This window comes from Pongo pygmaeus, chromosome 5 (assembly GCF_028885625.2).
Source record: "Pongo pygmaeus isolate AG05252 chromosome 5, NHGRI_mPonPyg2-v2.0_pri, whole genome shotgun sequence".
In the NCBI taxonomy this organism is placed as follows: Eukaryota; Metazoa; Chordata; class Mammalia; order Primates; family Hominidae; genus Pongo; species Pongo pygmaeus.
The window spans coordinates 6,591,897-6,609,464 of record NC_072378.2 but is presented as its reverse complement, the minus strand read 5'-3'; the positions used below and the strand labels follow the sequence as shown (position 1 = coordinate 6,609,464).

Below are 17,568 nucleotides of genomic sequence, written 5' to 3'. Positions count from 1 at the left end.
TGTTTCCTGTGATAAGGACATAGAGATCCTCCAAATTACCATTCTTTGTTTCTTAAATGATTAGCTGAACTATTTGTCCCTCCAAACAAGCTAGAAACAGCTAGATACTCCTTGTCCAGCTGATTGACAGATGCCTCCTGATGATATAAACATGCCAACTGTAAAATCACCCCCACCTGGAACTGGTTCACTTGTCCCTGTGAAAGTCTAGACAAAACCAACTGCCAGGACGCTCAGGTTTTGGGATCTGGGTGCTCTCCCGACTATAATAGCCTGAATAAAGTCAGTTTGCTTACCAGCTCAGGTCTTTATCTTTGACAATTTGCCGCTGTGACGTGGATGGGACTGGAAGCCCATTTGGAGCCCTGTCTTCTCCACCTAGGGAGAGAGACCCCTCGAGCTCATCAAGCTCCTTCTGCGACTGATCAGAGATCCCATCGTGAGTCCAGCTCCTGGTCCCGTGCTCCGAATATCGGTCCCCGGCAGCGTGGTAAGGATTTGATTTTGATTATTTGCTTGAGTGCTTCTGTCTTTGTTTTGTAGTTGGCTTCTGTTTAACCTTGGTGCTATGCAAAATTCTCAATCGACTTCTCACCCTGCCGTTTAAAAATCCCTTCCGATGATATGTATTCCACTGTGATGAGAATTCAGTTCATTATCCCAAAAAATGGCAAGATTTCCCTGAGGACAACTTGGAACTGCAAGTTGACCCCTCTGAGGCACCTGGAATCTCCCTAACTCTGTCCATCTACAAATCCCCCTCAAGATCTCTTCTCTTCAAAGGTCAGCTTATTTTGCTTGGTTCAAGGAGGCTGAAACATGGGAAAATGTCTCCAATCTACTTCAAACTGAGCAGTCCCTTAAGCACATCTCTCTCACTACCAATCTCCCCTCCCACTCCTTCTCTACCCTTAACAAAACCTCTCAACCCTTTCTCCCCCTGCCCCACCCCTCTATGGACCCTGCTCTGATGCTTTCCCCCCTACCCAATATTCCTCCTTAGTCTGAGGGACTTTTTTCCTCCTTTAGCCTCTGCTCCCCAATCTTCCCTACTCCCACTTCCCTACCTCATCCTGATGTTATTGGTGCTTCCCCATCATGATGGAAGGCCCATGACCCAAGGGCCCAATTGAATAAGGACTCACTCAGGTCCATATGCAGTTGTGAAGGGCTTTTCAAAAGGACAGCGAGAACTGGGAAGAATTTACTAATCCATTTGGTTGTGTCCTTGGGGCATATTCTCCCGGGTTCCCTGAACTGTATCAATTCTTGCAGCTGTTAATGGGTACCAGAGATGCCACTTTATGGTTTCAAAAGCCACATGGGCTACTCTTCGTGAGGACTTTAAAAGAAATCCGAACACCCTGATGCATGCCAAAACTATAGGGGAGAGACTTTAGAATCCATTCCCACTGTGGCTCCTCAAAACTGATTGCTCAAAGATAAAAGATGGCAGACAACACAGATGAATTTGCCTCTCGATATAGACATAGATTAGAAAATGTTAGGAAGGACATTTTGAGAGTCAGTTGAGAGAGTTGCTAAAGCTCTACAAAGTATATGATCTGATCTTATATTTGATGACTGAGCCACTTTTGCTTTTATTATGTTAATGGCTTCTGATCAGAAATCAAAGATAACTACCCTAAAGCACAATGTTAAGTAGGCAGAACGCTTCTCTCTCTGGAAGTGTTACACTAGCCTAACACCCTGAAGACTCCATGAGAGAAAAGGGCAAATCAACACAGTGTAAACTGGTGGCTGCACAATTTAACTGACCAGAAGGAAGCAAAGCAGGCCAATCTGCTTATTCCAAACCCCAACTCATTAGGTACACATGCAGATATAAATAAAAAGAATGCTGGCTTGGGATTGGCTGGCTTTAAAACACAAAAGAGCAAGGGTTTAAAAATCCATCTTTTAATGACTTTCTCGGAGGGGTGTTCCCCTTTCTGTCCACACTAACTCATAAGAGGAAAGAATCTTCCCCATCAGTGGGCACTCCACTCCCTTCCTAATGAACCCCGAACAACACATCTCACCATGAACACCTCTTCCCACACTCCCTAAGAGCACACAAGCCATGCCTGTTGATGGGACTTGGTAAGCATCCATGTGCTGCTTTTATCAGAACTTTCTTCTGTCTTACTAGGACTCTCCCCACCCAGCACAGCTTCTTAGTTCCACTACCCAGTAAACCTTCCGGAAAGAGTTACTTTCCAACTGGACTGTCAGTAGTTTTGCTCCCCTGAGGGCCTCACACTTGAGGGCCTTGGGTCCCGGCCTTGCATCTTTGCCTTTTCATCGCTCTCATTGACCATCACACTTTTCTTGCGTCTGTCAAAATCCCTGATCCCCCTTTAAAACCTCAAGCACAAACTATGCTAACTAAAATACCCGACTGCCTTTGAGCTGGTCACTCCACTGACACAGGCCAAATAAAGGAGGCCAAACCTCTCAACATAGAAATAGAACCTTCCATGCCACTCTCAACATTACTATAATATCCTCAAGACAAGAATTCTTTAAGATCTTCAACTTATAATTCAAGGTGTCCTTCACAAAGCTCTCCATGTCTAGTTCCTGTGATACTCCCATCCTCTCAGTGAAGAGGTTCAATGGGATACCAACTAGTCCAAGGCTCACAAGCAATTATTCAAATAGACAATGCCAGGCTTTCTCTAAGGACCCCAATACCATTCTGGCTTCTCTCCACCCAACACTATTCATCTCATAGTCATCAACTTATGTTCTTTTTTTTATTTCTTTTATTTTGAGATGGAGTCTTGCTCTGTAGCCCAGGCTGGAGTGCAGTGGCGTGATCTTGGCTCACTGCAACCTCCACCTCCCAGGTTCAAGCAATTTTCCTGTCTCAGCATCCTGAGTAGCTGGGGATTACAGGCACACACCACCATGGCAGGCTAGTTTGTGTTTTTTTTTTTTTGTTTTGTTTTGTTGTTGTTGTGTTGGTTTTGTTTTGTTTTGTTTTTTGTATTTTTAGTAGAGATGGGGTTTCACCATGTTGGCTGGGCTGGTCTCAAACTCCTGACCTCAGGTGATCTACCCGCCTCAGCCTCCCAAAGTGCTTGAGATTACAGGCATAAGTCACCATACCCAACCATGTTTTGCTTTTATCAGTATGCTTGTCAACTCTGACTCAAATATCCTTTTGCTTTTACCTGTAAAGGTCACTAATACACATGGACTGCCATGCCTCAGGGGTTTACTGAGGCCCTCACCTATCTCTCCAGGACGCTTTCAGGCTATTCTGGGCACTGGCTGTTGAGGAATGCCCTGGATTCAGTTTTCCAATTTATTAGTCTATAAAGCCCTAATGTGAACAATTTCTTTTGCTTGCTGAGTATTTTCAATGACAACCAAATAATCGAGTTTCCCCTAGATCAGTGATTCTTAACCGGGACATCTTGCTCCTCAGGGGATAATTGGCAATGTCCAAAGAAGACATTTTTGATTGTCACAAGTGGAGGGGAGGAGATGCTACCAATGCCTCGTGGGTGGAGGCCAGCAATGCTGCTACACATCCTGCAGTGCATAGGATGATCCCCACATCAAAGAATGATCCCACCAAAAATGTTAGCAGTGTCAAGGCTTAGAAACGCTTATCAAGACAATGACCCTTTCCAGTCTTATTTAATAAAAACTCAACCAGTTTGCTTTAGTGATGGAGGATGGTTCTTAGAGCAGTGTCCTTCCTTTAAATTGTATGAGCTGCAGTGTAGAAATAGAAATGGAACAGTTATCTTTTTGTCTAGTTTTTGGACAAAAAATTGGTCCAGAACACACCATGAAGGATGATTCTGGGAAATCAGAGATTGCTGATGAAAGAGAACTTGGCTGGGACAAGCTCTGGGTTCTAGCTCTGGTTCTAATGCCAACTTGCTGGGTATCTGGGACTGTCACTTTCCTCTGGGGGTGGAACTAAAGCACCTTCAGACCTCTGCTGCCTCTAACAGTTTCTTCTAGAACAAGTCCACGCATGAGTCAGTTGAGAGAGTTTCTAAAGCTTAACAGAATATAAAGGAATAAGGAAGAAGAAACCACTCCACCTCTGCCCTTCCACTTCCGTCGGCAGGGTACGTCCACTCATAGCATGGGCTCCCTGTGTGACCCACTTCCCCTCTTCCGCATGGGCTTAAGGGAGGAGGCGGCCTGGCGTGCCGGAAGGCTGGCCAGGGGTGAAGTCCGTGCTTTTGGGGACTGGTGATGTGAGAATGGGCTGAGCAGTGAAGAACTCTGTGGCATCTGTTTTTAATAATGGAGTCCGGGGTTGAGCAGTGGCTTATGAATGTTCTCAAGAAAGAAATGGTGACTAGCCTTGGACATTTTGATGTTGCTCTTTGAAAAGATCCATATTCTCTTTTGGGATGAATTATAGTTCACTTGTGATATTTCTTTTAAATATATTTTTTAATCTTTAAAATTATTTTTATTTTTATTATTTTCTTAGAGATGATGCCTTGCTCTGTTGCCCAGATTGGAGTGCAGCGGCACCATTATAGCTCACTGCAGTCTTGAACTGGGCTCAAGTGTTCCTCCCACCACAATTTCCCAAATAGCTCGGACTACGAGTGTGACTTACAATATTTCTTATTACACAGGAAGCTGAATTTTTTCTTTAACTTGCAACAAGTCTGTGGCATTTTTAAAATTTATTTTTGTCTTCACAAACAAGTAGAGTAAGTGATTTAAAAAGGTATACACGTGAAATCTTTTTCGTAGGTTATCCATATTACATGGTAAGCAAGTTAAACATATAAAAGGCTGTATAGAGAAAAAAGGAATCCTCCTCCCAGCCCGGGGGTAGTTAATCTTTGTTTTCTTATCACTATGGTCTTGGAGGGCAGAAGTTGGAGAGTTGATGCCATAGTGAAGCATCACCAAACTAAGAAGGCTCAGGTCTTGGGACAGCTTAGGAAGAGAAACAGGGTCTCCATGCAGAGGCTGAATGGGACGGCTGCCAGGAAGATGATATTCTGTTCTGGATGTACATTTCCAGGCAATAAATGACTGCACACACCTGAGGCAGTTGCCCTTCTGCTCTGTCGATGAAAGACAGGACAAAAATCAAGGGACAGGAACAAGGCAAGAAATTGAGGCTTTTGGAGTTATAGGCTGGAATTGTGCTGAATTTTCTTCTGAAATAGTTCACTAAGGTGTATTAGCCAACCACTTATGTCTTTCCTTCTGTGTCATTTTCTTTCTTTTTTCTTGGCTCACTGTGACCTCCGCGTCCCGAGTTCAAGTGATTCTCCTGCCTCAGCTCCTGAGTAGCTGGGATTACAAGCGTGTTACCACCATGCCCGGCTAACTTTTGTATTTTTTGGGAGAGACAGGGTTTCACCACGTTGGCCAGGCTGGTCTTGAACTCCTGACTTTAGGAGATCTGCCCACCTTAGCCTTCCAAAGTGCTGGGATTACAAGCATGAGCCACCGTACCCAACCTGTGTCATCATTTTCAGTGGAAGTAGTTGTCTAATACGAGGAAGTAACACGTGTTCAAAAGAATAGAATAGGGTTGCTTGATCTTCTGTGTTTTCTTAGAGCTCTATTGTTTTCTTTCTCTGTTCAGAGCAAGTTCTGATTTGGACAAAAAGCATGGCCTCTTGGGGCTGTCAGTGCTGCCACGTACTTGGTTGTGGGCTTAACGTGCTTACTGTGCTGGCTTTGAGTCTGTCTCACTGACTCCCATGCTTCGTGGGTCCCTGGAATTTTGTGCTCATGGGGATCCCCAATATGACCTGCACATAGGACAGCAGGAAAGGAAAACACATACACTGTGTGTATATCCTCTGCTCATATGCATCTCCACTGTCCCATAGGACTTCATTCGTAAAACACAAGTTCGCAGATAAGACTAAGGATGTTTAAGACGGTGATGGTAGAGCACTAAGCCAAATGTGGGTCTTTCTCTAAGCACAAGGTCTTGTGCAGCGTGACATGTTGGTCACCATGAAGTGGACTCCGCCAATGTGGATATGAAACCAGGAGGGCTGAGGGGTCTTGAAATATGAGATGAGCTGCCTAAGGCGAAAACCAATGCTCTGAGGATGGTAGAGCCAAGAGCTGGAAGGAATTTATGTTCCTGATAACGCTGAACCACTGGTTTTAATCTCCTTGGAACTTGCTGGACTTCTTATCTGAGATTAGAATATCCTTGTTTTTAAAGGTGGTTTGAGCTGAGTGTCTGTTACTTGCAGGTGAAAGCTTTGTGATGTACACCAGAGGACATCTTGTCCATAATGAGTGAATGCCATACTACTTTACCTTTATTTTCCTTACCAGGCTCCATCTCCGTAGCCTGCTTTTGACAAAAGTGGATACATAAATCTAGGGGCCACCTAGCTAGTTCTAATAAGACTTTGGAAGTCAAAAGCTAAAGACCAGGCGACCAAGCTGGAAATCAGGCTCTGCGATCAGATTCCAGAGGGAATGCCATTCCACCCAATCACCTAGCCCCAATGGTTCCCTTCCTTCAAGATGCTGCGTGCCTCTTTAGGCAAATGGATTACCTTGTAAGAGTGACTTGTGACCTGAAAAAGCGTTAGCCCAGTCACACCCAGGCTTAACTGAGCCATTTGATTCTCACTGCCTCTCTGTGTTGGTTCCTCTTGCTTTCAACTACAGGGTCCTTCTGTTTAGGTGGTGAAAAAAATGATCGTTAAAAACAATTAATAAACCTGGGGACCTCTGATACCATGAGCCCAGCCAGAGATCTGTGTCAAGCAAATCCTTGCAGACGGTTCTGCCAGCCTGCAGATGTCTGTTTGCCTCTCATGGATTTGATAAGTGCTCATTTATGCCAAGGTGGCTGTAATCATAGTACAGAGGCCTCTGGGAGATAGTGCTCATGCTGAGCTTACAAACAAAACCATTATCTGTTCCTTACCTGAGACCCTGGGGAGCAGTCAGCTCACTCCCTGCCAATGGCCTAAGATGGGGACTGATGTTACAGTTGAGGAATATCTAGGAGTAAAACTTAAGTAGCTGGAAAATGCCAATTCTGACAGTTTGACAACATTATCAACATTCTGAAGTACTTATAAGTGTGTGTGTGTTTTTTTTTTTTTTTTTTTTTTTTTGAGACAGTCTTACTCTGTCGCACAGACTGAAGTGCAGTGGCATGATCTCGGCTCACTACAACCTTTGCCTTCTAGGTTCAAGCAATTTTCCTGTCTCAGCCTCCCGAGTAGCTGGGATTACAGGCACACACTAAGGTGCCCGGCTAATTTTTGTATTTTCAGTGGAGAAGGGGTTTCACCACGTTGGCCAGGCTGGTCTGGAACTCTTGACCTCAGGTGATCTGCCTGCCTCAGCCTCCCAAAGTGTTGGGATTACAGGCATGAGCCACCATGCCTGGCCATGCAATAATTAGTCACAGAAGTTTATGGTTAGATAATTCTCAGAGGTGACCTGGTTCAGCCCTACCATCAAAGGTCATCGAGACACTGGCACCTTGCCCAAGGTCATGCCAACCTGGGATTAGGCGTTTCCTGCCCGATGCCCTTTCCCCACTTCCCACACCTATTGTTCATACTAATTTATTGCAGGTCTTATTTCTACAGCCTCCTTTAATTGCTTTATGTTCACAGGACACTCTTCAGGATAAGATTGCAGGTATTTTTTTATATTACTTCCCCTTGTCCCTGATGCTGTAGGGTTTCAAGCTGAAACCAGTCAAAAAGGACTTCCTGCTGAGTAACTCTTACCCAGGCAGCAGGGCTGAGGATCTGGGGACGAAGGAGAGACCCTGGCTGTATTCTTTGATATGTGTTACACATCAGGCTTGAGTTAATTTGGTCAGGTTCAATAATGTGCTGCAGTTACTCTGTAAACACTTAGAATCGTGGAGTGTCGGGTCTGGAAGGAGATTTAAAGGCAACCTGGTCTTATGGTTCTCTGTGCTCCAAGGAACCCTAAGGGCTCCTGTGTGGCAGTCAGGGTGTGCCTTCTTGTTCAGCCTCTAAGAGCAGGTGGGCTGGAGAGCTGAGCTGACTTAGGCCTAGGCCCTTTTTCTTGAAATATTGTATTTAATACGGGGGGTTGTATCAGATTTCTTATAAACAAAGGGCTTGGATGATAGAGCATGGTTGACAGCTATGAATCTAGTCCAGTTCTTTCATTTTCACTATGAGAAAATGAGGCTTGGAATGAGGGAAGAGGGACTAGATGACTGCATGCAGAGCTGCACACATAGCTAGTGACAGGAGCCGGGATGGAAACTCTGCAGATGCCCTCTCGATACCTTGCAGAGATGGCCTGGTCCCTCTAAGAAGCTGTGTTTTTAGCTTGATTGAGAGATTGAACTACAGAAACCAACTCTGGTGGCTGCTCATCTGGGAAAAGGACAAAATGTACACTTACTGAGTGACTGCTGTGGCATAGGCATGGAAAATACATTCACTCATTCAGAGCAGGTGTGTGGAGCACCTCCTGCATAGCAGATGCTGCCCTGCCTGTCATGGGTACTCTTTAAGCCTCACAAGCCTGCAGGGGAAGTTATCACATGCTCCAGAGCTGATGAAGGCTCTCAGGGTTATGCAGCTGGCTCATCAGTGGCGGAGCCACATCTGAACTGACACCGTTTGAACTCCAAACCTGCTGTGCCACATCACATCCTAATATGCTTTTAATTTTTTTTTTAATGTCTCCAGAAGTCAGCGGGTGTCAACTCCGTAGGAGCTTTCCAAAGACTCGAAACCCAGTTTAAAAACAGAAATGTGAGTTTCCCTTTATCTGTTTGGAAAAGGGCATGGCGGGGATGGGCGGCCCTCAGTGCCTGTTCTCCTGGGGAGATGGTCTTCAGTAAGTGGAGCTCCCTTAGAGTCCTAATCTGTCTCCTGATTTGGGCTCTCACGATTGACACACATGCAGCTTTAGCCTTGTCTCCTGCTCACAGGGAAAATTCTGCTCATCTTGCCGCTCAGCTGCAGGGTGGGTCTGGGAGCAGCTGTCCCTCGGGGAGATGGGTGAGGCTGTATGAATGCCAGTGATGGAGAGATAGCAAACTGTGTGGTGGAGAGAGAAACTGTTAACGTGCAGGAGGGCGCCAGCCTTCAGTGGTGCAAGAAGTTTTCAACTGTCCTTGTCTTTCAAAAGACACTGTCTCAATAGAGTGTCAGCAACTTCTGAAGCCATTTCAGGCTGTATTTGTTAATCACATTTTAGAATTCTTCCTGGATGGGCTCTGCCCAGCTTCTGGTATTTTAAATATTAGAAATCAGACTGATGTGGGCGCTGGGAGGGGAAGGAATTATGGAAAGACAACATGAAGGGAACTTCAGGATTTGTGGCAAGTCTTGCCAGGGTTTTGAGGCAAGCTGTGTAGGATCTGGTTGAATCATGCTGTTGCATACTGGGAATATGATGGCTACCATTCCTTGGAATATATGCATTTTCAGCACTAGTACCCAGGATTTTTTCTCCCTTGCTCTTAGAGTGTGTTAAGTTAGTGGTAGTGATGGTTTTATTTATTTTAAAAATTCAAGGTTGTTTTTGTAGAGATGAGGTCTCCTTATGATGCCTAGGCTGGTCTTGTCCTGGGCTCAAGCAGTCTTCCCACCTCAGCCTCCCAAAGTGCTGGAACTACAGGTGTGAGCCACTGCACCCTGCTTCATTTTTGTTATTAATTGAAGAGTATATTCTCTCCCACTAAAGTGGAAATTTTCCAGACTACCTTTAAAGAAGAATGAAACACCTTCCTCTTCCAGGCAGCTAAATCTAAATATTATATTCTTTTTTAAAGCAACTCCTTAGCAAAGACGTGGCAACTGCGGGCGAAGTATTTCTGGGCAGGAGATCAATGCAAAAATGCAACTGGAGAGAGGGGGCTTGGGGGCCAGTTCCAGGGAGATTGGAACTGCTGTGTTCTCATCAGCAGAAGTGGCCCCTGCCCACCCGCATCCCAATCCCTTCTCATGTGGGAAAAGGTCTGTGAGCCCTCTCCCTACCAGGTAGGTTCTATGGCAATGTGGGCACATACCCTGGGGGCAGGGGCCGAGGGACTTAATCACTTCATGAGCACCAACATAGGAGGGAAGGGAATGCCTGATGAAGACAACATTCTACCAGTATGCACTGTTTTCTAACCTACAGAAGTGCTTCTGTGTTCACTGTCCCATTTGAGAATTCTAAGTAGAATTCTGAACAGACTGGAACAGATTGCCCACCCCAAGGGACAGATGTTGGCTGGTACTGTTGGTATTCATGGAAGATTCCTTCTGACACTCCCTCGTTTTTTGTAATTGCCATGAACTGGAGCACTGGGCCAACATAAATCATCCAAGGATGAACACACTGCACACGGACGGCTCCTCTTCGTTTGTTTTTGAAGGGATTCCATCTCTTCTCTTGCCATGTGCTCCTTCACCCCACCCCCCGTCTTTCATTTCTTTCTCTGGAAAAGATATTTCAACTCACAGGACTGGGATGTTGAAACGGACACCCAAGAGCATCATAAATGGGCCAGGCCTGGACCTCTCGGGACAACATTCCTCACGACTTTTAGAAGAGATTAGAGATTTGGGACTGGTGGCAACTGGTAACGTTTTCAGTGTTTGGTAAACAGCCAGGGTCCGGAGCTCTGGGAACAGCCTGATTTAGCTCTTTGTTTAAATTTTGGGTTACAGGTTCCCAAGAAGCTGGTGCAGGGGAAAGAAATTAACAACCATGGCTCATTCACAGCCAGGCAGCCAAATGGACAGCTCTGTAAGACTCAAGCCGACAGCGGAGAGAGTGCAACCAAACAGTCTTGGCCCAGCTTTCAGAGAACGTTATTCACCCCAACTGCTCTGCATCTGCCTGGATGTCTGCCAAGATCTGTGAGCACTACAGCGTTGGTATGCTTTGGGTGAGGCCTGTGGCTATGGCAACGAGTTGGGAGCAACCCGGTCCCTGGGAATGAGAACAGTGTCTAAAATCAGGCAGGCGAGGGGTAGGGAGGAGAGGTAAAGGTTGGACTTGCCGGAAGATGGAGCCGTTTTATTGTTGTGGGTAAAGCTGCTACCATCAGGGGCTGTTTACAAAGTGGGGTGCAGCTCAAGCTGGGAGCATGTTAGACTCAGCGACTACGATCAACCTATTGACTTGTTCCCATGAGACGGAGTAAATTAACTGTTGCAGTGCTGGTCATGTACCACCAACCTCCTGTGAACCAGCCCTCAGTGAAACATTTATGTGAAAGGCCATGGTGTTCCCGTAAGAGGGTGCATGTTCTCTCCCTTGACTAACTCTTCAGTATGCCTCATTCTCACGCACTGGTGTGCAGGAAAGAGTCCAACCTGCCCCATCGACAGACGTGCTCTGTATGTGGAAAGTCTTCAGGTAGAGCCCTGGGCTCAGGTTTGAAGATGGGAGTTCTAATCCCAGCCAAGGCCATTACCTCCCAGTGATGTCATGTCTCGATTTCCTCAACCACAAAACAAAGGCATTGGTGAGGTGACCTCCAAGGCCTCTCCAGTTCTCACCTGTGTCTCTACAGACTGGAGAGTAGAAGATTGAGGCACTTTTATTAGTTGAGTCGTCTTCATTTTGTTTCCATTTCTTTGGAGTCATCAGCTGGAGTTGAGGACAAGTTTTAACAATAGATAGGTTTCTTTTTGTCTCTTTTTAAAAGATTTTATTTAAAATAAAGGCCAAGCATAGTGGCTCATACCTGTAATCCCAGCACTTTGGGAGGCCAAGGTTGGAGGATTGCTTTTGAGTTTGACCAGCCTGGGCAACGTGGTGAGACCCTGTCTGTACAAAAAATTTTAAATTAGCCAGGCATGGTGGCGTGTGCCTATAGTCCTAGCTACTCTGGAGGCAAAGGCAGGAGGATCACTTGAACCCGGAAGGTTGAGGCCACAGTGAGCTATGATTGTGCTACTGAACTCTAGCCTGGGCAACAGAGCAAGCCCCTGTCTCTTAAAGACTATTTTTTAAGAACACTTTTAGGTTCACAGCGAAATTTGGAGGAAACTTGGCATATATCATATGCCTCCTGCTCCCGTGCATGGACAGCCTCTCCCATTAGCAATGTCCCCACTCAAATGGTACCTTTGTTGTTATAATCAACAAACCTGTACTGACGCATCATCATCACCCAAAGTCCATAGTTCACATTAGGTTTCACTCTTGGTGGTGTACATTCCATGGGCTTGAACAACTGTATAATGACATTATCCACCACTGCAGGATCACACAGTAGTCTCACTGCCTAAAAATCCTCTGTGCTCCACCTATTTGTCCCTTCCTTCACTCTAAACTCCTGGCAACAACTGACCTTTTTACTGCCTCAATAGCTTTGCCTTTTTTGGAATGTCATGTAGTTGAAATCATACATCATGGAGCCTTTTCAGATTGGCTTTTATATATAGGTTTCCTTCCTTCCTTCTTCCTCCCACCACCTTTTCTTTTTTCCTTTCTGTATTTGTAACTCTTGGATGTATTTTCCAGCATCATGACTTGATGGGACTTTTGCTAAGATAGGCAATCATAAAAAAGCACAAATCTTTTGTCAGCCTTATTGGCGCACCTCCAAGATGGTCCCAACGCTCTTTAAGGCCCACTTTTCCAATCCACGGATTCCCCAGCAGAAGTCCAAGCTGCTGAGCCTCACATCTTTTGCACTAGGAATCTTTACCACTACTTCGCTGTAGCATTGTAGCATTTGGAAATTTTCATATGAAGCCATCGTTCTGTGTTCTTGTTTTTGTTTTTGAGACAGTCTTACCCTGCTGCCCAGACTGGAGTGCAGTGGCACAGCCTTAGCTCACTGCAAGCTCTGCCTCACGGGTTCAAGTGATTCTCTTGCCTCAGCCTCCCAAGTAGCTGGGATTATAGGCGCGCCACCATGCCCAGCTAAATTTGTTGGCATTTTTAGTAGAGATGGGGTTTCACCATGCTGGCCAGGCTGGTCTCAAACTCCTTACCTCAGGTGATCTGCCTGCCTCGGCCTCCCAAAGTGCTGGGATTAAAGGTGTGAGCCACCGCACCTGGCCTGAAGCCATGGTTCTTAACCTCAGTTGTGCAACAGAATTATCTGGGGAATTAAAAAAAACCCATGCCTGAAGATTGTGATCTAATTGGTCTTGCGTAGTGCTTGGGCATTGGTAGTTTTTGAAAATGTTTCCTAAGTGATACTAATGTGGCCATTCTGCAAGCCACAGTTGAAAGGCTTATTCAAGCATCCTGTTGCTGAATGCATGTCGTCCTTACCACATGACTCTGGAGGTTTTCTTGTATTCTGATGTGGCTGCCCTGTTGAAGCCTGCCCCTTAGATTGGAGATTATTCCCCGCAGTAGGCTGCCTGGAATATGATCCCCAGTGATCCCTGCTTCCTGGTATTCAGGCCCTGCGTGTGATCCCTTTCCCTTGAAGCCTGGGCTGGATTAGTGACTTGCTTCTAACCAAAAGCATATGGCAAAAATAAATGTTTACTGTTTTAAACCTCTGTTTTAGGGTCATTTATTACACAGCAAAGATAACGAATATACTTTCTGAAAGAAGAGGCGGCTCTTTAGACAGGAACATGTTCCTGTGGGAGCCAGACCTTACGTTGATTTTGAAGAATGGAAGGTCTAATAATGTGTCCCCAGGGGAAGTGATAGGGCCCAGATTGCTGGGGCTGGAAAGGCAGGTGACAAATAAGCGGACTCTTGCTGGCTAGACTGGTGCTTCTGCTATGCGCACATACATAGGAGAGCCTGGGCAGTCCTGCTAAACTGGATTCTGGTTCAGCAGATCTCGGTTAGTGTCCAGGAATTCTACAAGCTCCCAGGGGGTGCTGATGCTGCTGGTCTGGGGACCATATTTTAGGGGACAAGGAACTGTTCTAATTCACGTTCCTCTCTATGCTTGCGTTTTAAATACAGCAGTCTTTATTCCACCAGTGACTTCCCTCGCGCTGCTTCCAGAAGCCAAGAAAGTGGGCTTTGTCCTTGGGGATTTAGGAGGCGGAGCGGCGCCCCCTTGAGGCCACATGGTGGAGGCAGCGATGAGGCCTGGAGTCTAAAATTTAGATTGAATCACAGGAAGAAGCTATTTACACAAGTCAAACATGGTCCAATGTTGGCAATTTCATAAGGTTCCAATCCTTAAGGGATCAAAGCCTGGCCACCTGCTTCCACTGAGAGGTGTGCCTTTCAATGCCAGGCTTGGAGCGTCCCCCTTTATTTAAAAAGAGGAATCCACAGCAGAGCTTCTCAAACTCTTCCACCCGAATCCCCTCACCACAGAGGGACAGGAGTCCTGGGCATGTAGCCTAAAGCAGCCAGGAGAAAAACCTCGACCTTAATTTTTTAATGATTTCACATGAATCAATGGAATGTGTTTATGATAAAATCATCTCCTCCTTAAATATATGTGTAAAACTGCTGCCCCAGTTAAATGCATTTAGTCTAACCAAGCCCTAGGATTGGCCTCTCCAGCGTGAGAAGCATTACCAGCAGTCCAGCTCCCCAGGTCCCACTCTGGGATCCCATCTCCTCAGACCCTTCCCACTTCCTTGCACTCTGGCCTCTCGCTCTTGACCCTGCTCCCGCCACTCTTTCCTCAGACTACTCTCTCTCCTCAGAGTCCATCAGTCCTGTCTTGTTTTCACCTTGGTCTCTGCCAAGTGTGGGTCCAAGTCACATATTTAGGCTGTGATCACAGGAACCCCAAGCCCCAGACCTCCCAAAGCACCCTATGGAGAGACCTTACCGTCCTGGACAGACCCTCTTCCCCCTAGCTAGACCTCACCCTCTGGGTAGACCCATCTCCCCAACCAGAACTCACTCTCCTGAGTAGACCCCATCCCCCCAGCTAGACTTCATCCTCCTGGACAGATCCCATCCCCCGAGCTGGACCTCACCCTCTTGGGTAGGTGCATCTCCCCAACCAGAACTCTCCTGGATAGACCCCTTCTCCCCAGCTAGACCTGATCCTCTGGATAGACCCCATCCTCCCAGCTAGACTTTGCCCTCCTGGACTGACCCCGTCCTCCCCAGCCAGACCTCACCCCTCTGGGTAGACCCCATCCCCCCAACTAGACCTCACCTTCCTGGATGGACTCTACCCTCCTGGAGATACCTTCCCCTCTTGGGTAGATCCCATGTGGCTACACACTCCTCCCCCATCAGCTTTCTCCCCCAGGGTTCTGGGCAGCAGAGTCTGATAAAGGATACTAAGTGATTCCCCAATACTTCCCGTTTCCAGCCTCCAGTGGGCTCTCCCTGGGGCTAACAGTTTTTGCTCACTATTTCTCCAGGCTTTGCCTGATAAGTATATTCTGAGAGTGTCCTAATGATACAGATTTTGGACCCCATCCCAGTGCTACTGAATCCAAGTCTGGGGGAGGAGTTGGGGCTCTGCATCTGGACACTTCCTGCAGGGCCCCTCCTGAGAGGCAAGCCCGGGGAGCACTGCCGAGGCTCGCCTCAGTGCCCATCCTAGACCTTCAGCAACCAGCAGAGGATGTCCTCGCCATCCCTCAGCCCAGACTCCCATTGTCACCCCAGCCGGGCTTGGCACTGCCTCCTTTCTCAGTCAGAAGATTAAGGCCATCTGCTCTGTTTCCCACCCTCCACCCTAAAAATTTCTCCGTTTCCCAGTCTTTCCTCGTCTCTTAGAAAATACCTTCCCAGGCTGCTTCCCCGGTGGGTCTGGACTCCTCCTTGCTATCTTCCCAGCACCCTGCCCTTCCAGCCCGCCCTCTGTGTCCAGTGTTTCCCTCACCAAAGGACTTGTTTTTCAAATTGGAGATTTTGTCTTCTCCCTAAAAACCAAAACATCTCCCTGAGAAGTAACTCCCTCAAGCTACTGATACAGAATGGGGGCGGGGAAGTGCTGGGAAGGGAAGGGTGTGGTCCCTGGCTAGGGCTCCACCCCGGGGCCTGTGCCCACAGACCTAGGTGAGGACAGGCATTTTTGTTTTCGTGTCTAGATGTTGCATTTCCCAAGACTACCTTGGCTTACCACACCCTCATCCTGTGCCTGTAGAAAACCTAAGAGCCTAGCAGGCACGCACACAAGCCTCTGGACGTCAAGAGGAACACACCGGTGTAAGAGCAGACTGATAGCGGCCCACGGCAGGCCATCCACAGGCAGAACCACTCGGTGCAGCTAGAGGACAGCCTGGCCACTGAGCGGTCCGACTTCAGAGGGGAAAACCACCTCCCCACTCCATCTCCCTTCTGGCTCCCGCATCTTCTGAGAGCTACTTCCACTCAATAAAACCTTGCACTCATTCTCCAAGCCCATGTGTGATCTGATTCTTTTGGTGCACGGAGGCAAGAAACCTCAGGATACAGAAAGCCTCTGTCCTTGGAATAAGGCAGGAGGTCTAACTGAGCTGACTAGGGATGGCTCAACTGAAAGAGCACCCTGTGACACAGGCCCATTGGGACCTCAGGAGCTGTAAACATTCACCCTTAGACATTGCTGTGGGGTTGGAGCCCCCACCGCCTGCCCATCTGCATGCTCCCCCTACAGGTTTGAGCAGCGGGGCACAGAAGAAGCCAGCCACACCTCCATCGCAAGCCCTGCCAGGGGGATAAGGAACTTTTCCCGTTTTGCCACCAGCTCAAGCCCCGCCTTCCTGTCACTCCACACTCTTCATCTCTGTGTATGGGTCTGGTCTTCCTCAATTCCTTCTCTGGCCTCACACAGTGCCCTGAATAATGCTTTGCAAGGCCTTTGCCAGGAACCCAGGTGAAAGGCAGAAGAGGTGCCCCTGCAGCATCGCAAGGTAGAGATTGTGGTTACAAGATGAGGACTAGACTCCCTGTTTGTCTTTGGACTGGGCAGCCCCTTGGATTTTGTTTTCCCTGACGTTGCTGTTCTGATCCAAGGCCTTGTGGCCTCGCTACAGACACCCAAGGCCAGGCCTATCTGCATGAATAACTAAAGAAAGCCTAGAGGATGAGTAAAGTGACCACACTGTATGGCTCTGGAGGATTGGAAGTTACTGAGGACTATGAGTGGTTTTTTTTTTGCATAGACTGCAGTAAAGGTCCTCAGAAAAGACTCTCAAGAGCTATGGAGGCGGTGGGGGTCTAGTCAAATGACACTTCTAGACTGGGCCCCAAAACTGGTGCTGATTATTTTTACTCCTACCCCACCCACCAGCCTGATAGGCGATTCCTGAAGTAGCAGTGGGGCTCTCAGTGGTGCTCACCAGGCCCAGAGCTCAGTCCTTCCCCCATTCTGCCTGATGGGGGTTGTGTAACCAAGGATGACAGATGGGACAATCCCTGTTGGTAAAGACTGAGTTGATTCTGACCAGGACCAGAAATAAAACCCAGCACCTTTATCTTTCCCCTTTGTACCTTCTTCAGAAAGACCTTCTTCTACAGCAGTACTGGAACTGTGATCTGTGAGGTGTGGTTGCAAGAATTCTTTATTTATTTATTTATTTTTATTTTTTTCAGACAAAGTCTCACTCTGTCGCCCATGCTGGAGTGCAATGGTGCGATCTCGGCCCACTGCAACCTCCGCCTCCCGGGTTCAAGTGATTCTCCTGCCTCAGCCTCCTGAGTGGGATTACAAGCACGTGCCTCCATGTCCAGCTAATTTTTGTATTTTTAGCA

General features: G+C 47.2%; 1 protein-coding gene across 4 annotated transcripts in view; it reads left to right on the top strand.

Annotated features, from left to right (window-relative positions):
• The window catches only part of LOC134739685 (uncharacterized), a 105,717-nt gene extending 89,483 nt beyond the window's left edge, over positions 1 to 16,234 (top strand). Inside the window, exons 3-8 of one of the 4 annotated variants that reach the window (XR_010126567.1) lie at positions 383 to 490; positions 8,673 to 8,738; positions 9,764 to 9,971; positions 10,114 to 10,558; positions 10,647 to 10,856; positions 15,980 to 16,232. Coding sequence is in view for 1 of the 4 variants with exons in the window: in XM_063665786.1 (XP_063521856.1) it covers positions 383 to 490; positions 13,873 to 13,893 (129 nt within the window). In the remaining 3 variants the exon portion in view is untranslated. Of the gene's footprint in view, positions 1 to 382; positions 491 to 8,672; positions 8,739 to 9,763; positions 9,972 to 10,113; positions 10,857 to 13,872 lie in introns of all 4 variants that reach the window. The other 3 variants (XR_010126566.1, XR_010126565.1, XM_063665786.1) reach the window with 3 other exon arrangements.
• The last annotated feature ends 1,334 nt before the right edge of the window (positions 16,235 to 17,568 follow it).